At 43.7% G+C, this 23,715-nt stretch overlaps 1 protein-coding gene across 1 annotated transcript; it reads left to right on the top strand.

Moving 5' to 3' along the window:
• The first annotated feature begins 930 nt into the window (after positions 1–930).
• On the top strand, positions 931–22,017 carry cdhr1 (cadherin related family member 1). The gene is made up of 17 exons (XM_033012607.1): positions 931–1,006; positions 1,607–1,702; positions 3,795–3,940; positions 4,835–4,885; positions 5,601–5,690; positions 5,795–5,881; positions 6,691–6,807; positions 6,906–7,049; positions 8,070–8,148; positions 9,332–9,432; positions 10,073–10,276; positions 11,242–11,394; positions 12,229–12,393; positions 15,410–15,477; positions 17,505–17,733; positions 18,725–18,979; positions 21,451–22,017. The coding sequence occupies exons 1-17, from the start codon at positions 946–948 to the stop codon at positions 22,015–22,017; spliced, it is 2,613 nt and encodes an 870-aa protein (XP_032868498.1). The 5' UTR covers positions 931–945.
• The last annotated feature ends 1,698 nt before the right edge of the window (positions 22,018–23,715 follow it).

Raw genomic sequence — 23,715 nt, 5'->3', positions numbered from 1 at the left:
ATTAAGTGGTGAGCAGATTAGTCTGAAGTACATTTCAAGATAACCTGAACCGCAAAAGGCTTCAGAAGCGGCTTTGCCTTTACTGGAATGATGAAGTGAATGGGGAAGCCTCACAACATCAGAGACCCAGGTTCGATCCTGACCTCAGGTGCTATCTGTGTGGAGTTTGCACCTTCTTCCTGTGACAGCATGGGTTTAATTTTGGGTGCTCTGGTTTCCTCCCACATTCCAAAGACGTGTGGGCTTGTAGTTCATTGCCCCTAGTGTGTAGGGAGTGGATGCAAAGGTGATGTAACATAAAACTAGTGTGAATTCATGACCGATGGTCGGAGTGGACTCGATGGACCGTAGGGCCTATTTCTAGACTGTCTCTTTCAATCAATGAATCAAGCACGATAAAATCAATCTGACTCTATGTTGATTAACCTAGATATCTTTGGAATGTGGGAGGAAACTTGAACACTTGGAGGAAACTCACGTGGTCACATGGAGAACCTGCAAACTCCATCCAGGCATCACCAGAGGTCAGAATTGAACCTGGGTCTCTGGCGCTGGGAGGCAGCAGCTCTACCCACTGCACCACTGTGCTACCAGACAGAATTTTCATATTATTCCTACCGTCAAATAACTTTCACAAGTTGACAGGTGAGAAGATCCATTAGTTTTGTGAGCACGTGAAATTGCAGCGCACTTCAATGAACCAAAGCATTTCATCAGGTTTTTAGTTTGATAAAATAACCCTAAACCCTAATGGAAGATTTAAGTCTGTTGTGATGGATTTACCCAAGAAAGCAGCTTCCAGTCTCCTCCGAACTATGAGTCATCGGATTAAAATCTTAGCTGCATCTGTCCAAAGCCAGTGACACTGCGTGGGCCAGCAGAATGCTCCCTCTGGAATAACATCAAGATTACTTCCAATAAAATCAAGCCCGCTGCTGCGCGATAATGAAGCGTGTGGAGATTTGCTACATTTCCATCCTATTTGCGGTGACATACATCTCTCTTGGTAAGTGTGTGGTCTCGTTATATTTTTAAAAATAAGCTCTCTCTCAGAACGACCAGTGGCCTAATCCGCAATAATCCTCTACGTAATTAATAACTATATCATGGAGTGTGTCAGCCAAAACTACATGCATAATATTGTGATAATAACTAATAATAATATCTTATGACTTGAAGTAGTTTAACATTGAACGTGGTATTATTGTTGGAAGCTGGTTCTGGTTTCAAAGTTCTGTGCTGTCTTTGAAAATGTTTTGTGATCCTTTCATGGATTGAATGCACAATTTCTCTTGCTACATTTGCATTTGTTATTATGCATGTCGATTACAACAAAAAAACTCATATTTTGCAGTTATTATTACACTGACCTAACTAACTAGCCCTTCTGCTTATTCAGATATAATATGAAAATGCTCCAAAATTGTCTAAAATAATGTTGAGTGAAGTCACTGTGACAGAAATGAGTGGTAGTTATTTACATTTCAAACGATTTCGAGTAAACTGTTCATAGGATTGAGGTTATTGGATTGTTGTTTGCTGAGACCCTACAGCATGCATCTTGCTGGGAGATTTCTTGATTAACACGATGTTGAATTTCCGCTAGCTCACGCAGATTATGCGCCTTATTTCTACGACAATGCTCCCAACAGCACCAACGGGAACATGGCTATGTTGAGCATTCCTGAAGACACACTTATAGGTAGGTGTTAGAGATACCTCCATGGTAAATGTTGCAAAGCTTAATGCCCTTTGACATGACCATGCGATGGAAATTCACACACAAAATATAATCGTGTCTGTTCCATAACAACTCCACTTTTCTGGCTACCTAGCCTAAACCTCGACTAACAATGACCTGTTTCCTTCATCATCGTTACTTTTTCGCCAATGTTTCATTCATTTGTTCTATATCTCTCGAAATCAGCGTCTATATCTCAGGTACACAAAAAAGCTGGAGAAACTCAGCGGGTGCAGCAGCATCTATGGAGCGAAGGAAATAGGCAACGTTTCGGGACGAAACCCTTCCGGGTTTCGTCCCGAAACATTGCCTATTTCCTTCAGGGTTTCGTCCCGAAACGTTGCCTATTTCCTTCGCTCCATAGATGCTGCTGCACCCGCTGAGTTTCTCCAGCTTTTTTGTGTACCTTCGATTTTCCAGCATCTGCAGTTCCTTCTTAAACACGTCTATATCTCTCATTTCCCTTTCCCCTGACCCTCAGTCTGAAGAAGGGTCTCGACCCGAAACGCCACCCACTACGTTTCTACAGAAATGCAGGTTGACCCACTGGGCCACTCCAGCTTTTTGTGACTATTTTCCAGATATGGAGATGAGTTGTGGGAAAATGGGAATGTTGTACTGACCTCGTCGGACACTGATCTGTACTGTGGGTAGACAAAGACTGGAAACTTAGACCATTCCTTTCCACTCGTAGATGCTGCTTCATTTGCTGAATTCCCCCAGAAGACTGTTAGTTGCCTGAGGCTAAAGGTGCTCTGTACACTTAGAGTCATAGAGTGATACAGTGTGGAAACTTGCCCACACCGGCCAACAATGTCCCAGCTACCCTAGTCCCACTTGCCTGCGTTTGGTCCATAACCCTCCAAACCTGTCCTATCCATGTACCTGTCCAACGGTAGGATAGTCTCAGCTTCAACTACCTCCTCTTGCAGCTTGTTTCATACACCCACCACCCTCTACATGAAAAAGTTAACCCCTCAGAATCCTATGAAATATTTTCCCCTTCACCTTGAACCTATGTCCTCTGGTCCTCGATTCCCCGACTCTTGGCAAGAGATTCTGTGCATCGACCCAATCTATTCCTCTCATGATTTTGTACACCTCTATAAGTTCTCCCCTCATCCTCCTATGCTCCATGGAATAGAGACCCAGCCTACTCAACCTCTCCCTGTAGCTCACACCCTCTAGTCCTGGCAACATCCTCGTAAATTGTGGAGATTGTACTGGGCCTTGGACTTGTATAACCTTAGAGGAATATCCTTGCTTTGGATTTTGTGAAGCAATATTTAGAGGAACAGGCCCTTCGGCCCAACGTCCCTGCTGACCTGAGCTGGTCCCAGTTGCCCATAGTAGTCCATATCCCTCTGAATCTTTCCCAAACACCAACCTGCCCAAGTATCTTTCAAACATTGTAATTACACCTGATCCTACAACTTTCTCTGGCAGCTCGTTCTGCATGAAAAATTGCCCTTTTGGCCCCTGTTAAATCTTTCCCCATTCACTTTAAATCTATGCCTTCTAGTAAACATCCTTGAACATTTCTGCATCTCTCCAGCTCAATCACATCCTTCTTATGAAACAGTGACCAGAACTGTACACAACATTGGAGATGTGGTTCGGAGGGAGAGATGGATCAGCTATGATTGAATGGCGGAGTAGACTTGATCGACCAAATGGCCAAATTCTGCTCCTATCACTTATGATCTTATTGTCACCAACATGTACAGCTGTAACATGAAATCCCAAATCTTGCACTCAATATCCCAACGATGAAGGCAAGTATACCGTATGCCTTCTTCACCACCTTGTCTATCTGTGTTGCCACTTTTAGAGGTCTGTACTTCTACCCCCCAGGTCTCTGTTCTACAACAGTCCCCGGGGCTCTGACATGTACTGTGTAAGTCCTGCCCTGGGGTAAACAGCATGTGAAGAGAGAATCTGTAGGATTGGCCTAAACTCACTAGAGACAAGAAGAATGGAGGCAATGATGTGTAACTTGTTCCCCTGTAATGTGTTCCTAATGATATAAACATGATTTCAAATCCCTCCCTAGGGTCCCATGTATACACTTTAAATGGTACTGATCTGGAAGGGAATTCTGTTGCATATGACATGACATTTGAACCAGGATCGAAAAACTATTTTTCAGTGGATCCACAAACCGGGAAAGTCACTTTGGTGGAAGAGCTGGATAGAGAGGTAAGGATGCGTTGTTTCATTTACAATGATTGGCAGAATTCAGTCGACACACTGACCCCACAAAGGAGGCTTTTCAGCTTATTGTAGAAACAAGAAACTGCAGATGTTGGTTAATACACAAAAGGAGATAAAGTGCTGGAGTAATTCAGCAGGTCAAGCAGATCTCTGGAGAACATGGAAAGGTGACATTTCAGGTCAAGTCCCTCATCGAGTCTGAAGAAGGGTCTTGACCTGAAACGTCACATTTCCATGTTCTCCAGAGAGGCTACCTGACCTGCTGAGTTACTCCAGCGCATTGCATCCTTTTGTGCATTTTTATTACTGGTGACTTTAAATTGACCTTTCTACACTAAATCCATCTCCATTACTTCTACGCTCTTACTCATAAAAATGTATTCAATTCCTTTAAAAGAAGTCAGCTTCCACTGCCTCTGATCATCCCAATGCACTTTGTAGTCATTTCATTTTATAACGGTTCTGAAGTAAAATCCCTGTTATAATGCAGGAAACTTTAGTACATAAGAAGTAGATACGGAGTAGGACATTTGGCACCTTCTCTGCAGTTTAGTAACATCAGGGCTGATCATTCATCTCAGCACTGGTGCATATGGTTTCAATCCAACATGTTTCCCTTTGCAACTAAGCATAAAGTAAGCTCAAGGTTAATCTGTACATCAGCAAAACCCAAGTCAATATTTAAAAAAAGATTTAGAGAGTCAGGGGAGAGGGAGACATAAAGATATGGAAGGGTGGGGTGTGAAAACGAGAGATCAAAGGGGATGAGGTTCAAGGAAAATGTAGAATGGATCTTTGTTAGCTGGGGGGAAGGTGGCAACCTAATAGGTGACGTTTTGTTTTGTCTGAGAACGCATCTAACTGTGTTTCCTCTTTCAGAAAGAAGATGAAATTGAGGTGCTGGTCAGCATTTCTGATGGTGTTAATAAGGTAAGATTTCTGACATGTGAAGAAGAACAATTTAAGACACAAGGGCATAAGAAACATGAGTGAGTCGGCCAAATACTGCCTAAGATATGCATCATCTCATATCTGCATAGTCTCAGCCCATTTCGCCAACAGACTGATGTCACCCTGTCATCTAATTCTCCTCTCCACATCAACAACAATTCCACCAGTCTGAACAAGGGTCTTGACCCGAAACGTCACCCATTCCTTCTATCCAGAGATGCTGCCTGTCCCACTGAGTTACTCTAGCATGCTGTGTCCATCACCAATCGTTGCGTCATCTGCAATTTTATGACCACATTTTTGGAAATACTTTGCCTTTGTAATTCTGGAATTTAGTTTCGTTTAGAGATACAGAGTGAAAACAGGCCCTTCGGCCCACTGATTTCAGCGGCGACCAGAAAGACGCTACGACTCTTTGGGCGACTGAGGAGACGACTCACGACCATACAGGCGACACCCTGGCGACATGTCGCGGGGTGAATCCTGTCTGGTCGTGAGTAGTCGCCCAAAGAGTCGTACCTTGTTCTGGTCGCCGCTGGATTTTCAACATGTTGAAAATTTTCGCCAACCTGCAACAACCCATGACGGGTGCCGGCAGTCACCGAAAAAGTCACGTAAGTGGGACAGGCCCATAAGACTTTTCACTGTACCTCGGTACACGTGACAATAAACTAAACTACCTTTATGCCTATAGGTTGTCGAAACGGTTCGGATACTTGTAACAGATGCTAATGATGAGAGCCCGGAGTTTATTAAGACACCTTACATCATTAATGTACCTGAGGTAAGATGCTGTTCAAACTTTGGGATTCCTCCTTTGGTAGAGGACAAGTATTTATTACAAAGATGTTTGACAATTAATGGTCATTTTATTCCTGGCTGGGACAGAACGCACCACCTGGGGCCAGTATCTTCAAGGTATATGCTGTGGACAAAGACAATGGATCTGGAGGCAGTGTCACCTACTTTCTGCAGGTTGGTCTTTCTAACAAAGGAACTGTGATGAATGAAAATAAATGTAAGGAGGGAACTGGTCAAATGTCCCCGAGGACACTGTGGGAAGTTGTGGAAGAAATATCCACCCTGAGAATACTCTGTACAGTTCAGGTCATATAAACATAGAAAATAGGTGCAGGAGTAGACCATTCGGCCCCTCGAGCCAGCACCGGCCGGCATTCAATAAGATCATGGCTGATCATCCTAAATCAGTAGGTACACAAAAATGCTGGAGAAACTCAGTGGGTGCAGCAGCATCTATAGATGCTGCTGCACCCGCTGAGTTTCTCCAGCATTTTTGTGTACCTTCGATTTTCCAGCATCTGCAGTTCCTTCTTAAATCCTAAATCAGTAACCCGTTCCTGCTTTTCCCCCATATAAGTGTAAATTGTCCCTGTAAATGTGTATAGGGCGGTGTTAATGTGCGGGGATCGCTGGTCGGTGCGGAATCAGTGGGCCGAAGATTCCTTTTCTTCACTGTATCTCCAAACAAAAAAGTAAAACTAAACGCAGGTGACCTAAATATTGTGTATGTTTTGCAGTAGATGATATGACCTGCAACATTGAATCTGTGTTACTCTCTCTGCACACAAGCTGCCCAACCTGTTAAACATTTCCAGCGTTCCCTGGTTTCTGATGTTGCATTATATTACAATAATAATTGTTTATTGTTAATGTTGGTCTTGTTCTTAAAGATATCCCTTCCTGCTCTTCAACAAAGACTTTAGATGTTCTTTGTTTGATCTACTCTCTAAGTTTTTTCCGACCCTTGTTTTAACTCCTATCAGAACATGCGCAAGAGCAAATTTACCATTGACCGATACAGTGGAGTTATTCAAATAAAGCCCAGCACAACTTTGGATTTCGAGAAATCCAGGGTTCATTTTGTCACCGTGATCACCAAGGTAAGCCGACAACTTTACAGCATGTTGGGGAATATAAGACTCGGGGGAAATCCCAATGTCTGTATGGAAATGCATGTTTGATATCACTTTTCCCATAGGATGGTGGGGGGAAACACAGAGGAAGGCATCAGATCTGCTCATCAACTGCCACAGTAACAATTAACGTTGAAGATGTGCAGGACACCCCTCCTGTATTCACCGGCACCCCGTATTTTGGATATGTGTATGAAGACACAGAGCCCGTAAGTTAATGGTTGTCTCAATTGGATCACTTTTATTCCGTCATTCTTAGGATGTAGATTGTCCATTCCAAACCGAGCTGGAGAAGATGAGCTGTCTTTGGAAGAGTGTTCCAGGGTTTAGCCCCAAAGTCGTTGAACAAAAGGTGATATATTTCCTAACCGAGCTGGGTGGCGTTTTCAGTTTAGTTTATTGTCACGTGTACAGTGAAAAGCTCTTGTTTCGATTCAAAGATACAGCTGGGAAACAGGCCCTTCATCCCACCGAGTCAATGCCGGCCATCGATCACCTGTTCACACTAGTTCCAGGTTACCCCACTTTCACCAACTCCCTAGGCACACTAGGGACAATTTACAGAGGCCACTTAACCTACAAACCAGCACGTGTTTGATATGTGGGAGAAAACCGTATTGCGTAGAAGAAACCCACGTGGTCACAGGGAGAACGTGCAAACTCTACATACAGTGCATCTACGTTCAGGATCGAACCTGGGTATCTGAGGCTATGAGACAGCAGCTCTAGATGCTGATTCACTGTACCGCCTTGTGGAGGTGATGTTGTTCCCATACGCCTGCTATCCTTACCCTTGATGGTAAAGATCGGGTGGTGCTAGTATAGTAACAATACAATACAATAATACTTTATTAGCCAAGTATGTTTTGCAACATACCAGGAATTTCATTTGCCAAGTCAGTCATACAAATAAAAGCAACAGAACACACAAAATACATTTTAACATAAACATCCACCACAGTGACTCCTCCACATTCCTCACTGTGTTGGAAGGCGATAAAAAAGTTAGATCTCTTCCCTTCTTTGTTCTCCCGATGTCGAGGGCCTCGAGCCTTCCGTTGACGGGACGATCTTATTCCCGTAGCCGGCGATCGGGCCGTCCGCGTTGGGGCGATCAAGCTCCTGCATCGGGGGGAATCTGGGGAACTGCAGTGTATTCTGTAGATGGTACTCACTGTAATCATATCGTGGAGTCTTAAGCAGTTTACATCGTTCGATTTTACTTCCAGGGTTCGGAAATACTTAGTGTGGCGGCTCACGATGGAGACAGGGGGAACCCGAACCCAATCCATTACTCGATTGCACATGGTAAGGGAATAACACAAGATAAGTATCTCTATTGTTATATCTGTTGTAAGCCTTGGCAGCCTGGCCTTTTAGACCCAGTCAACTGGACCTTCTTCTTGTGTGTAGCGTGCACAGCCTAAAATTCTTGGACAACTTGTTCTATTTGATCTTATTTGATTGTGCACACCAGGTTGATTGCATTCGTCGAAACAGGGCGGACCACATGAAGGTTGCAATCTCCCACATCAGTCAACTGGGTCAAGTCTACAGTCACCATATTCAGAAATATTATATATTTTTTCCTTTTTGGACTTCATGGAGTCATGGAATGGGTCAGCAATAACACTATTGCCTTTTTGGTGAATAAATCCTGAGTTTGAAAACCATGACTTGTGAGTGCCCTCAACCAGAGATAGAGAATATCGACAGGGATATAAATTTTAATTGTAAACATTTTTACAACAAATTTCATAACATTTGTAATTATTGCAACATTCAACAGACATTTGGACAGGTATATGGATTGGGAATGGTTAGAGGGACATGGGCCAAACGTGGGCAGGTGGGACTAGATTTGATGGTGCATCTTGGTTGACATGGGCAAGTTGGGCTCCATGTTATAGAGTGATAGAGTCGCGTAGTCATACAGTGTGGAAACTGGCATTGGGCCAACTTGCCCATGCCGACCAACATGCCCCATCCACACTAGTTCCACCTACCTGTGCTTTGCCCATAGTCCTCTAATTCTATCCTATCCATGTACATGTTCCTATGTCCCTTAAACTTTATGATAGTACCTGCCTCAACCACCTCCTCCAGCAGTTCATTCCATAAACCAACCACCCTCTGTGTACAAAAGCTTCCCCCCAGGTTCCTAGTAAATCTTTCACCTTTCACCTTAAACCTATGTTCCCCGGTTCTCGATTCCCCTACACTGGGCAAAAGTGCATCCACCCGGTCTTTTCTCCTTGTGATGTGATACATCTCTATATACAGTCTGTTGCTCTTACAGTATATACCTCACACTGCATCCTCCTGTACTCCAAGCCATAAAGTCCTAGCCTGCTCAACCTCTCTCTTTACCTCAGGCCTCGAGTCCTGGCAACATCCTCGTAAGTCTAAATTGTTGTATGACTCTTCTTTAATGTAGTAAACATGGGATTTTTCATGATTTGGGTACACTTACTTTTGACCTTGTTATCAGGCAATGATGGATCCTTTGAAATAAATAATACAAGTGGGGTCATCACTCTTCTGCAAAGTACAGAACATCTTCAGAAGGATGTTTACAAACTATTAGTTCAGGTGAGTGGGAATTGGATCTGATGGACAACCTTGGATACTGTTTGCTCTGACATTTAATGCCTCATCCGGTTGTATGTGACGTTGTGTCTCACTTTATCGTGAAGATATCTGGGCGTCTGTGAGATGATTTCGTGAGTTGGCTACTCAAGTGGGAAACGCATGTGTATGAACCATGGATTGGGAAATTAGGTGCCCAAAGTTCTAGATTCCCCCCCCCCCCCCATTTACATTGACAAGAGCAAAAGTCCAGCGTTGTACAAGCCCTTACTGACAATCATCTCATCGTCTTGGCATCATGTTTAGCACAGACATAGAGTCATTCAGCACGGAAACATGCGCCTTGGCCCAACACATCCATCTAAGCTAGTCTCATTTGTCTGCATTGGGCCCACATCCCTCTACAACCTTTCCTATCCATGTAGCTGGCCGAAGAGTCTGTTCGCATGCGGCACAGTTCTATGTTCTATCTTCTATGTTTGATGTTCTTGCACCTGAGCCAGGTGGGCACAAATTGGTGATATCATCTATTAATCCATTCCACAGTCCTATATCCACTGGCAATCGCTCACACTGTTATTCACAAACAAAAACGATCACCCAGATGTAACTCATTAAATATATTCCCTGTGTTTTGCTCAAGGCTTCAGAAGTCAGTCCAGAGGTGGACATGCTGGCGTTTATGACAGCCATAGTGACCATCCAAGTGGTGGATATCAACAACCACCAGCCCACCTTCTATGGCGAGCATGGACCCCAGTCGCAATTCGAGATCACAATGTCTGAGCACCCGCCAGAGGGAGAAATACTACGTGGACTGAAAATAACAGTGAAAGATTATGATCAGGTTGGCCTACTTGTTTTACTACAGTGAATTGTACCATGCCACTGACGAAACCACCACCAGCAACACTAAATGAAAGTATATTTATATACGTTTGTGGAGGACTGCAAAGTAATTTATGTCAGAACTTATGCAACAGCCTAGCTTGAAATTATTTCTTGGATATATTGCCATCTACTGGGTTAAATATTTATTTTGTATTCCTCTGTTATTCAATGACTGATGTAAATGCAGAATAGGTTTAAAGCCCTGTCCCACTGTACGAGCTCATTCAACCTCGGAGATTTACGGTAATGGCCGCTCGTAGGTACTCGGGGCTCTCGTGGACATTTTTCAACATGTTGAAAAATCTTCACGAGTCTTCCCGAGATTACCTGCCGTTAGCGAGTCTTCCCGAGTACCTGCCGTTAGCGTTACGAGCCGCTAAGAGACGTCCCCGAGCTCCGACGTACCCGCTACGTTCATTCTCCGTGCTTACCATGAGTTTGATTTTTTATAAACTCGGGAGAGCTCTTGGAATGAACTCGTACCGTGGGACAGGGCTATAAAGTTTACATTGAAAGGGCCAGATTATCTCAGTCATTTCATTCTCTTACTGTTGCGAATGTTCCTCTTAATTCTTAACCAAACCAATGAACTTTACTGAACTACTTATCAATTCTCACAAATACTTGATATAATCACATTTACCATGGCACATAGAAACATAGAAAACATAGAAAATAGGTGCAGGAGTAGGCCATTTGGCCCTTTGAGCCTGCACCGCCATTCAATATGATCATGGCTGATCATCCAACGGCACCTCCTAACAGTTCCGATTAAACTCGTGTAGAGACCTTGAACATTTTCTTCCATTCCAAGGAAGAAATGCAAGTAAGGATTTTGCCAAAATCTTCCTAAGAACAGGATCTCTGCACCATTTAATGGAGAACTAATACGTCTGTAATAAATCTTTCTTTCTGCTTCAGGGGCCAAACTCACAATTCATCCTCACGTTGGTGGGCGCTGGTGGAAGATTCAGAGTTATTCCCCAAACCGTCCTGAGTGAAGCCCAAGTCACACTAATAGTGGAGAACTCGACTGCCATTGACTACGAGAAATCCCAAATGTTGACTTTTCAGGTATGTGAGTCTCGAGATCTCTGTTGACTGTGAACATGGAGATGGAGTGTTTCAGTTATAAGTGGAGAGTGGGGGGGGGCTTGGACAGCATCCCCTGGAAGAGGAGAGGGGGAGAGGGGGCATGTGGAAAATTAAATGGGATTAGCATAGGTTTAGTATAAATGAGTACGATAGTCAAACGGACTCAGTGGCCCAAGGCTTTTTTGTTCTTTTCAATGTACCTCAATCTAAAGGGCCTGTCCCACTTGAGCGACCTAATCCGCGAGTTCTGGCGAGTTTGCCCTCGATTCATACTCGCAACATGGTCGACACGAGGTCGTAGGAGGTCTTCGTAACTCTCCATCATGCTCGAGAGTGGTCTCCGCGTACTCGAGGCCTCAGCTAGGTCGCGGCGTTTTTTCATAATGTTAAAAAATGCCCGCGAGTAAAAAAAGGTCGCCATGGAAAAAATCGATACTTTTTTTACTCGTAGGTTTAGTCGTAGTAGGTCGGCATGTTAGTCGTAGGTAATCGAGGGTAGTCGAAGGTAGTCGTAGATAGTCTTCATCATAGTCGAAGGGAGGTCGAAGGAGATCGAAGGAGGTTGTCTTCACTCTCCACTATTCGGTGTCCAATTTTCCCGAAGCTAGTCGTAGCTGGTCGAAGCTGGTCTTCAACATAGTCGAAGGAGGTGGAAGGAGGTCTTCAACATGTCATTTTTTCAAACTCTCCTAAACTCTTCTAAACTCGCCAATTAGGTCGCCCAAGTGAGACAGCCCCTTAACCCTTCTGTAATTCCCTGGATTGCTCTTGTCATCATGATCTTCAGTGAACATGCTTCTCTCCTCCTCTCAGCTCATCGCTGCTGAGTCGGATACCCCAGAACAGTTCAGTTCAACAGCCGACATTATCGTTCACATCGTGGATACAAACGACAACACTCCCGAATTCACATCAGCTTTCTACGTCGCACGGATTCCTGAAAATTCACCCGGGGGCTCTCCTGTTATCTGTGTCTCAGTAAGTCTATGTTTATGCTGCATTCTTGAACAACTCTCTTGTACATAAACTGATAGCTCTGCAGTTGAAAGCCAGCTAAACTGTACAGAATCTACCTCGTTGTGGCACTTTCTGCACTTGTATTCTCTTTTGCACAACTTGTGTGTTCATGAGTGATATGACCTGCCTGGATAATGAGCAAAACCTCTCACTGCATTCTCCTAACTAATCTCCCCACATGTTCACCCAAAACCCTGTGACCTGTGCCCTGTGCCTTAACATCCCTTCAGCTCCATTCATCAATCCTGCCTGTGCTTTTTGATCCACTCGGTTAATTGCCTTGGGATAGAACATAAATGTTGGGGGCAGCTATCAAAAGCACATTGTTATTAACGCTGGGTCATAGAGTCATAGAATGATACAGTGGGGAAACAGGCCCTTCGGCCCAACTTGCCCACACCGTCCAACATGTCCCAGCTACACTAGCCCTACCTGCCTGCGTCTGATCCATATCCCTGCAAACTTGTCCTATCCATGTACCTGTCTAATAGTTTTTTAAACATTGGGATAATCCCAGCCTCAACTACCCCATCTGGCAGTTTGTTCCATACACCCATCACCCTTTGTGTGAAAAAGTTACCCCTCAGATTCCTAATAAATATTTTCCCCTTCACCTTAAACCTATGTCCTCTGATCCTCGATTCCTCTACTTATTCAGGCCCTCTGCTCAAGAAGTCATTCCTCGTTACACCAGCTATTTTCTTATTGTTCTTGAGTTGTCAATATCAGTGGCTAGTTTAATTTAATTTTAGAGATACAGCGTGGAAACAGGCCCTTCGGCCCATTGAGGCCGCACCGACCAGCTATCCCTGCACATTATTCTACACACACTAGGGACAATTTTACATTTAGACCAAGTCAATTAACCTACAAACCTGTACGTGTTTGGAGTGTGGGAGGAAACTGAACATCTTAGAGGAAACCCCCGCAGGTCACGGGGAGAACGTACAAACTCCATACAGACAGCACCTGTGGTCTGGATCAGGCACTGGAAGGCAGCTGTGCCCCCGTGTCACCCCAATTTTGCAAAGTATTGCCTATCCCTCATTGCCCAGAGGCAGTCTGAGGCAACCATGCAGTAGAACAGGAGGAGCAAGTAGACCAGACCAGATAGGTGTGGCAGGTTTCCATCCCTGAGGTGTTTCTACCCAACAATACAACAGGTATCGAGGTTATTGTTGGAGTAACTCAGTGGGACAGGCAGCGCCTCTGGAGAGATGGAACAGGTGACCTATCGGGTGGAGACCCTTCTTCAGACCACCAACATTTTGTGTCTATCTTTGGTCTAAACCAGCATCTGCAGTTCCTTCCTAAATATATAAACGGGATTAACTAGCAACTCATCCCTTCAAAATTAAGATCTGAAGAAGGAACCCAAGCCAAAATGTCACCTTTCCATTTTCCTCCTCAGATGCTGTCTAACCTGCTGAGTTCGTTCGGCATTTTGTTTTTTGCTCAAGATTCCAGCACATGCGATCTTTTGTGTTTCCCTTATGATTACTCCTGGCTGATCTGATTGCACGTCTCAGCTCCACTTCCTTGTTACATTAATTTCCTTGCTTACCAAGTATCGGTCTAACACCGCCTTAAAAATATCAAAACTCTGCTTCCATTGTTTGCTGTGAAAGAGATTTCCAACGTGTAAGCAAATGCAACGGTTTAAATTTGTTCTGCTTCAATACAAATCCCTCTCATAGAAACATAGAAACATAGAAAATAGGTGCAGGAGTAGGCCATTCGGCCCTTCGAGCCTGCACCGCCATTCGATATGATCATGGCTGATCATCCAACTCAGTATCCTGTACCTGCCTTCTCTCCATACCCCCTGATCCCTTTAGTCACAAGGGCCACATCTAACTCCCTCTTAAATATAGCCAATGAACTGGCCTCAACTACCTTCTGTGGCAGAGAGTTCCAGAGATTCACCACTCTCTGTGTGAAAAATGTTTTTCTCATCTCGGTCCTGAAGGAATTACCCTTTATCCTTAAACTGTGACCCCTTGTCCTGGACTTCCCCAACATCGGGAACAATCTTCCTGCATCTAGCCTGTCCAACCCCTTAAGAATTCTGTAAGTTTCTATAAGATCCCCCCTCAATCTTCTAAATTCTAGCGAGTACAAGCCGAGTCTATCCAGTCTTTCTTCATATGAAAGTCCTGACATCTGAGGAATCAGTCTGGTGAACCTTCTCTGTACTCCCTCTATGGCAAGAATGTCTTTCCACAGATTTGGAGACCAAAACTGTACACAATACTCCAGGTGTGGTCTCACCAAGACCCTGTGCAACTGCAGTAGAACCTCCCTGCTCCTATACACAAATCCTTTTGCTCTCATGTTGGTAGCTAGGTTGGTTCCTCAGAGTTATCGCTACTTGCATCCGTCAATGTTGCAGGACAAGGCAGAAGCAAACGGATGGCTGAAATTATCGACAAGCGAACAGTCCAGAGGGGAACGTTTTTTACACAGAAGGCGGCGGGAACCTGGAACACTCTGCCAGGAGTGGTGGGTGGAGGCAGATACAATAGTAATGTTTAAGAGGCTTTTCAATAGGCACTGGGAATGTAAGGACATGGACCATATGTGGCAGAGGATGTTAGTTTAACTTGGCATCATGTTCGGCACAGACATCGGAGGCCGAAGGGCCTGTCCCTGTGCTGTACTGTTCTCATAATATCTCTCATGATCATAAGGGATAGGATAAAATTAGGCCATTCAGCCCATCAAGTCTACTCGGCCATTCAATTATGGCTGATCAATCTCTCCCTCCACACCCCATTCTCCTGCCTTCTCCCCATAACCCTTGACACCCGTACTAATCAAGTTCTGGGTACTATGTTCAGATATCTAAAGCAACCGTCTTCTGATGGTGTCAAATCTTGGGTTATTACTTTCACAATAGATTAGTAAATAACCAACCAAATACGTGATGATGTAGAAGGAACTTTGTCATTCATTTGGATTTTGTTTATCTTCTTAGGCAAACGACCCCGACTCAGAAATGTGGGGAGAAGTCAAGTACTCTATACATGGAGCGGGAGCAGATCTGTAAGTAATATTATTCCTCAAAGTCGCTGTAGGATTAAATGGGGCAGTTCCCACCCCCGAAACTAAATCACACGGGACGGGAATCTGTTCGATATCCAACGGTCAAGTTACATTGAGCATCAGAATAGTTTCCCCAGACATTTAACAGGCCAACACATTTATTGTGAGGACCATTTGCAGCAGATCTTTGTTCAGCTTGAAGCGACTCCATGTCTGTGGACAATCAGTGGGGTTTGAGTCATTTTGATTTGAGCCCGATTCTTCCCAGCTGTTATCAGGCAACTGTATCATCCTACCACAACCAGAGAACAGTGCTGAACTACTATCTATCCACCTTATTGGTGATCCTCGGACTATCCTTGATCGGACTTTGCTGGCTTTACCTTGCACTAAGCATTATTCCCTTATCATGTATCTGTACACTGCAACTGGCTCGATTGTAATCATGTATTGTCTTTCTGCTGACTGATTAGCACACAACACAAGCTTTTCACTGTACCTCGGTACACGTGACAATAACCTAAACTGAACACTGGTATCATTGATTAAGCTGCACAAATAACAGACAACATTGTTTGATCAATAGAGCAATAATGGCACTTTATAATACATCGATGTTGCTGTAATTTCAGAGTAATATTGTAAAATTTTAAAATTTTAAAATTGTAAAAATAAATATTTGTTTTAAAATCAGATTTTGAACTGGATATGTCTATGCCTGTTGCATTAGCTCTCCACCTAGTGGCCACGCAGTTACACTGCATGGTTCCTTTTTCACCCCTGACTATGTCTGAAAATGATCAAGCATTAAACGTGTTTATTTATTAACCAGAACCAGAATAATAAAATTATTATAGCTGTACAGGAAGATTAAATGCAACGCCACAGGACAATCAGTGTTTTATTTGATTTGGAGGGGAACCAGCAATAAGTGGTTCTCCAACTCATCTGCTTGGACCTTACCCGTGGTAGGGATCATGGGTTTAGGAGATGCCATTGGAGTAACCCTGTAGCATATCTTGTAGACGACAAGCTGTTCACCCACTGTTGAAGGGTGGAGGGAATGAAGACACCGGCAACTACAGATGCCCGAATCTTGAGCAAAAACACAAAGTGCCGGAGAAACTCAGCAGGTCAGGCAGCATCTGTGGAGGGAATGCATAGGTGGTGAATCTGGACCCATCTCAAGACTGGAAACATGACCTATCCATTTTCTCCATAGATGCTGCCTAACCCACTGAAGAAGGGTCTCGACCCGAAACGTCACCCAACCCTTCTCTCCAGAGATGCTGCCTGTCCTGCTGAGTTACTCCTGCTTTTTGTGTCTATCTTCGGTTCCTCCGGCAATTGTGTGCAAGATCATGCGGGGAATAGATAGGGTAAATGCTCAGAGCCTTTTACCCAAAGTAGAATCAAGAACCAGAGGATATAGATTTAAGGTGAGAGGGGAAAGATTTAATAGGAGGCTAAAGGAGCAACATTTTCACACAAAGGGTGGTGTGGGTATGGAAGGGGCTGCCAGACGAGGTCATTGAGGTAGGTATTGTCACAACATTTTAAACGATATTTGAACAAGTACTGTAGCGAGTCCAAACTTTGTGATCAGTTACTTTATTTGGTGAGGTAAGTTTGACATAGATGTGCGTTTGGAACTCTGTAACATATTTATTCATTGCTGAGCGAAGGTGTTGACTCGAGCTCAGCTACCTGTTGACTGATGAACTCAAGTTAAGATCTGCTGATACAGCAGGACACTCTCCTTAACCCATGACGTCACATGACAGCCCTCACAACCACTGACGAGGGTTCGACAGTAAGTGGCCTGACCATCAGGTGATGCCACAGTACATGGATAGGAAACGTTTAGAAGGATATGGGCCAAATGCAGGCAGGTGGTACTAATGTATATGAGGCATCTTGGTCGGCAAGGGCAAGTAGACTGTTTTTGTGCTCTGTGACTCCATGAAAGTTTATGTTTTAGAGGGAATGAATGATTAGCATTATTTTCTTGCATTCTTGCCTTACAGATTTCTGATTCACCCAAGCACAGGCGTTATTTACACTCAGCCCTGGGCCGAGCTAGATGCTGAAGAACAGTCCAAGTACAATTTTCACATCAAAGCAGATGATGTGGAAGGGAAGCACAGCTTGGCCGAGGTCTTTGTAACAGTTCTCGATGTTAACGACCACTATCCGGAATTTACAGAGAACGTTTTGGACAAAGTTATGATTATCGGATCACCTGTAAAAGTTGAGGTATGCAACCAGTACAAAATAATGAGTTACATTTGTTTTGCCCGAGTATGCAAATGGATGCATTAGATCAGAATTTATAGACCTTACAAACTATATATGTTTGTCTTGTAATAATATGAGGTGTCACAGAGCACAGGACTCTGGATTTGAACCATTAGGCAGAGCTTTAATAGATTGAGGAATTACATTGGTACTGATTTATTATTGTCACCTGCATGAGATACAGTGGAAAAAACAGTGCTATCCAGTGAAATGATACTGTACATGAGTAAAATCAGGTTGTACACATGTCCAACAGATAGTACAAAGGGACAAAAAAAATACCAGAGTGCAGAATATAGTGTGACATTGTTATAGCATTATAATTACAGGGAAAGTGCATAATTTTGAAAAGTACAAGGCCGCTATGAGGTAGATTGGAAGATCAGGATTCCCGCCTTGTTTATAGAGGGCCATTCACTAATCCCTCACTAATCACATTTTCTCACCACATTCCCATCGACTGCTCCCAAATTCTACCACTCGGATATAAACTGGAGGAAACCTACAACGGATAATTAACCAAACAACTACAGGTCTTTGGTACGTGAAAGGAAACTAAAATGGTCACACAAGTAGAACGTGCTGATTCTGCTGCCAAATTTCTCACATTGCCCAGCACATCTCCTTTAAACTTCGCCCCGTCTCACCTTAAAGCCATGCCTCTAGTGTTTGTCATTTGCACCTGGGAAAAAGGTTTTGACTGTCTACCTCATCTACTCACCCTAATTTTTTGGCCCCTCCATTAAGGAAAGTAAGTAATTCTTAATTACTCCCTTGAGGTCCCTTCTGCCCCAACTAAATACCCTGTCAGCCCTCTCAGTCCTAGCCCACCCAAACATTTCTCATTACTACCTGTTTCCCATTTCTGCTGGATCCCTCTATTCCCTGCTCCATGTGAGAGTGTTGGAGAGAAGTAATTGAGTCACCTGAGCCAAACTTTTAAATGCAGGCCAAAGACGAGGATGCTGAGGAACCGAACAACATTGTAGACTACTCGATAATGCAAGGAGACCCAGCCAATGTCTTCGACATCGACCAAGCCACAGGGGAGATCATGTTGAAGTCCTACATCAGGTCCCTGGAGGTCATTCACAACATAACCAAGACCAGGGGTGGCCACTGGTCACTGGTGGTGCAAGCTAAAGATAGAGGCTCGCCTTCCTTCAGCACCACAGCAGTCGTGAGAATTGACATCACGGAGGAGGTAAGTGTGCATTCGTGATGTTGTACATACGATCCATGTAATAATTCATTGTCACAGATGGCTATAGAGGTCAAGTCAATGGCTATGCTTAGGGCAGAGATGGATAGCTTCGTGATTAGTTGTGGTGTCTGGGGTTATGGGGAGAAGGCAGGAGAATGGGGTTGAGAGGGGAAGATAGATCAGCCATGATTATATTATATGCATCAATATTCAGAAGATTAAATGGCAGCGTAGACTTGATGGGCCAAATGGCCTAATTCTGCTCCTATCACTAATGAACGTGAATACAATGCTGCCCCCTAGCAGGACTAGAGACTCTGGCGCTGTAAGGCAACAACTCTGCCGCTGCGCCACCGTGCCGCATGTTGTGTCAATGACGAGATCTTCTTTATTGGCAGCAGGTTCACGTGCTGGGTCTCCACACCCGCACATTTGACATCTTTAAAAAGTGAAGTGGAAAAGTGAGGCAGATCGAGATAGTTCCATTCTCCCAAACGAACATACAGAGCTTCAAAATGGAAAATTCAACTCCTTGCGGCTTCACGCAAGCTAGGAGTGTAAATATGTAAAATTATACATGGATATCCTTGAGTTAATCTCCTCTCCTGCCCCCATCCCAGCCACATGTCGACCCTCCAAACCTACCCGCAACCTACCTGGCACTACCCTCTAATAGAGATGATCTTCACACTTGGAATTCTCTTATCTATTGCATTAGCCAAAGTTGCTTTGAAGCATATAATGGTATTAATTTAGAAAGATCATTTGTCCCCAGCGCAGTTCTTTGTCAATATGAGATGAAAGCTCTCGTTGAAGATTATTATGTTCTTTCACTCCTCTACCAAACAGTGAAGGGTTTAGGGATCTGTGCCGCGGAGTGGTTTGGTGGTACAAGGTATAGTGTGGAGAAGGGTAGTGCTGAGCTAACATGCATAGAGGATGAGAGCCACAATCTCAGGCTCAATGAGATAAAAAGTCAAATTACCCAAACATTAAAATTGTGCATGCATGTATTATATTGTGCCTTTAACTTTAAACAAGTGTTGCTCAAATGGAGGAATACATGTATTGATTGATTGAAAGCTGCAGCAGGGAAACCGATTGCCTTAAAGAAGAAGGGTCTCGACCCGAACTGTCACCCATTCCTTCTCTCCAGAGATGCTGCCTGGCCCGCTGAGTTACTCCAGCATTTTGTGGCTACCTTGCCTTAATGCATAGATCAGTGATGGATTATTACCATCATAAAACTGATCTCAGAGTGGCCACGGTGGAGCAGCAGTAGAGTTGCTGCCTTACAGAGCTTGCAGCACCAGAGACCGGGTTCGATCCCGACTAGGGACAAGGGGTCCAGAACAAGGGGTCACAGTTTAAGGATAAGGGGGAAATCTTTTCGGACCGAGATGAGGAAAACATTTTTCACACAGAGAGTGGTGAACCTCTGGAATTCTCTGCCGCAGAAGGTAGTTGAGGCCAGTTCATTGGCTATATTTAAGAGGGAGTTAGATGTGGCCCTTGTGGCTAAAGGGATCAGGGGGTATGGAGAGAAGGCAGGTACAGGATACTGAGTTGGATGATCAGCCATGATCATATTGAATGGCGGTGCAGGCTCGAAGGGCCGAATGGCCTACTCCTGCACCTATTTTCTATGTTTCTATGTCTATGTTTCTAAGGGAATTTGTACGTTCTCCCCGTGACCGCGTGTGTTTTCTCCGACATCTTCGGTTTCCTCCCACCTTCCAAAGACGTACAGGTTTGTAGGTTCATTGGCTTGGTGTTCAGTATGTGTAAATTGTCCCTTGTGTGCGTGTGTAGGATTGTGTTAATGTGCGGGGATCGCTGGTCGGCGCGGACTCGATGGGCCGAAGGGCCTGTTTCCGCGCTGTACCTCAAACCTAAACTAAACTAAACTAAAATAAACGAGCACTAAGTTTGCTCAAACATTCTGATCAGCATCACTGAACTCTGATGTTTTAACATTTCCAGATTAAATCAAGGCTAAACTCATATATTTTGGGTCTAAGGAACCAGCCATGGAGAATATTTAGGATTTGTGTGAGCACAATCATTCTCATCGTTTCTGTAACAATGATTATCTCTGCCCTGATGTTCTGGAAAACTGCGAAAATGTCCCGTGTACACCCAAGCTGCAAGATCCGAAAAATTGTCAAAGGACCAGCATGAGAGAATGTGGCTGATTAGTGACAGAGCTGGGCCATACTTCCACTCAAACTCAATCCAATGGATGCAGAAAATAGACCCAGTGGGGCATTGTGATGGCCTAGTTACTCTACACTGGGTCTATGCCAATGGAACGGCAGAAATCCAGTGTCATGTATCTCAGTAAGTTGCAGTTTTCTCTGTCTCGTAGAGTGATGAAGCCACACAGTCAGAGTCATACAACACAGAAAACCAGCTCCAATCCAACGTGTCCTTTGGACTAAATCTCTTGTTATTTTTGTACTCTTTTACAGACTGCTGGCAACGGGCATTTGGCTGACTTTTTGTTGCAATCTAAAGATAACCCAATGCAAGTGGTAGGAGTGGTAGCTGGAATCATTGGCTTTTTTGTGATTCTGACTGTCATGATTTCATCGGTGATGTTCTGGCGGAACAAGAAGTCCAATAGAATTGGCCCAGTGAGACGCATCATAAAGCGACGGTCTGGCTGGAAGCTGCAGGCACGACGATCAAAGTGGTTCCAGAGCAAGAAGTCGACCCAAACGCGAGGCAGCTTCATGACTTCAACGGGCGACCCGCACCTGCAGACTGTCAGCGGCCTCAACAACCACCCAGCACTTCAACTGGCTTTGCCAAGAGCACCTATGCTTCCACCACCCATATCTACGCACCCAACCAGACTCCATAAGCCCAAACGAGACATCCCATCCGTGTCAGGGACCATCAGTCCCAAAAGAAGCTTTGTCCCCCAGCAATCAAAGGGCAAGACGGGCTCGAACATCAACAACGCACTGGTGTCAGAACTCAAAATGCGTCTGGAGAGAAAAATGAATGAAGATGCTTCCAGGTTGTACTTTTAGGAAGTCTGAATGCACAATAAATTTGAGTATTGAAATAATTGAAATGTATTATTGATGCATTCTATTTGTGTTAAAATAAATCATGCTTATCAGGTCACAGGATTCAAAGGCATTGACTGCATCAATCTCGATACATGCATAAAGTACATGATTTTCACTTGAAAATCGGCCTTGGAGACCAATATTTGTAGATTCTAGATGAAATAGATATAGTGATGAGCGTCAGAGATGGAGAGGGAAGAGGACCAGGGAGTCCAGAGTGGTCGGAGAACATAATAGTTTCAGTAGTGGATAGATGTTACTCCAAGCACAACATGGCCACAATGACGTGTATAAACCTTCTCTCAGCTCCCAAAACATTGATGCTTAATTCCTGTCTTCCTCGTGATTGCAGGCAATAATGTCAAAGCTTATGTAACAGAACACAATCAAAGGCAAGAAGCCATTTGAGCAAACAAAGCCACAAAGATGCTGGAGTAACTCAGCGGGTCAGGCAGCATCTCTGGAGAAAAAAATAGATAATGTTTTGGGTTGGGACCCGTCTTCAAACTGATTTGAGCAACTTATTTTTATATTTGTGATTGTTGACTCTGGGATTTTGTTGGTTTTTATTTTGGAATTCAATTTGGAAATAACACACAATATTAAATTGGGTTTCAATATTTTTTTAAATGGGATGACCTTTTCCCATCAATTTCAGGATGTGTCATTGTGCTTTACAGCCAAGTGAAAAATGTTGTTGTCATTGTTGCAACATTGGAAACTATGGTGACGTATCAGATTAGCAAGATTAATTAGAAAGACATTGCATTTTTTTAAAATATGTACATTGTGCAAAAAAAAAAAGCACATTTGTTACGATTTGCAATTTGAGAAAATGGAATATTGATTAGATCATGTTTTGTTATAATATGTTACTTGTGAGACTTGAATCTCCACAAGGTCCTTTTGTGTTCTTTTGTTCGAAATGATTAAAGCTCTTGCCAGTAGGACATTGATCACATATTTTGTGTTATGACATGTTGGCAGAGAAGTGCTTTGTGTGCTTATATGAAATTACTTCTGTTTTATAGCAGCATTTTAAAGGATTAATGTAACTATTAAAATAGCGAAGGAAGACTTTTGTATAAACTTATTAGATTCTCCCTAAGTTACTGTGGAAAAATCTCACTGCCATGTAGATAAATGAGCATGGTCTTCCCAATGAAACACTCAATTGAATCTGCTTGCTATAGGTTGAATGTGTAGGAAACAACTGTAGATGCTGGTTTACAGTAAAGATACACACAAAATGCTGGAGTAACTCAGCAGGTCAGGCTACATCTCTGGAGGAAAGGAATAGGTGATGTTTTGGGTCAGGACTCTTCCAAAACGTCACCTATTACTTTTCCCCAGAGATGCTGCATGACCTGCTGAGTTAGTCCAGCATTTTGTGTTTATCTCTGTGAAAGGTGGAATATATTTAAGGATTTCCCCAGACTTAACTAAAACACTGTCCAAATGAAGGTTGGTGGTAGGATATAGCAAATTATCTTTGATCCTTTATCCTGGGGACAGTGTGACAGGGATGAAAGAGGAAAGGAGAGGAGGGAATGTCTGAAGAGTTGGCATGTGGTCTTTCATCAGCATCTAGCATTGTAGGCAGGTGGTGAAAGAACAGAAAGCGAGCCATCCTGAAAGGATTAATGTATTTCACAT

The sequence above is a fragment of the Amblyraja radiata genome, chromosome 37 (assembly GCF_010909765.2).
Source record: "Amblyraja radiata isolate CabotCenter1 chromosome 37, sAmbRad1.1.pri, whole genome shotgun sequence".
NCBI lineage: Eukaryota > Metazoa > Chordata > Chondrichthyes > Rajiformes > Rajidae > Amblyraja > Amblyraja radiata.
Note: the sequence above shows the minus strand (reverse complement) of the source record. Positions and strands in the feature narration are given on the sequence as shown.

What these genes read in the sequence shown, in the direction of transcription:
- cdhr1 (XM_033012607.1), top strand. Translation starts at nt 946, where the DNA reads ATGAAGCGTGTGGAGATTTGCTACATTTCCATCCTATTTGCGGTGACA. An exon ending in CCATTACTCGATTGCACATG is followed by an intron (nt 8,149 to 9,331) that starts GTAAGGGAATAA and finishes CCTTGTTATCAG; the next exon opens with GCAATGATGGATCCTTTGAA. An exon ending in CAGTGAAAGATTATGATCAG is followed by an intron (nt 10,277 to 11,241) that starts GTTGGCCTACTT and finishes TTTCTGCTTCAG; the next exon opens with GGGCCAAACTCACAATTCAT.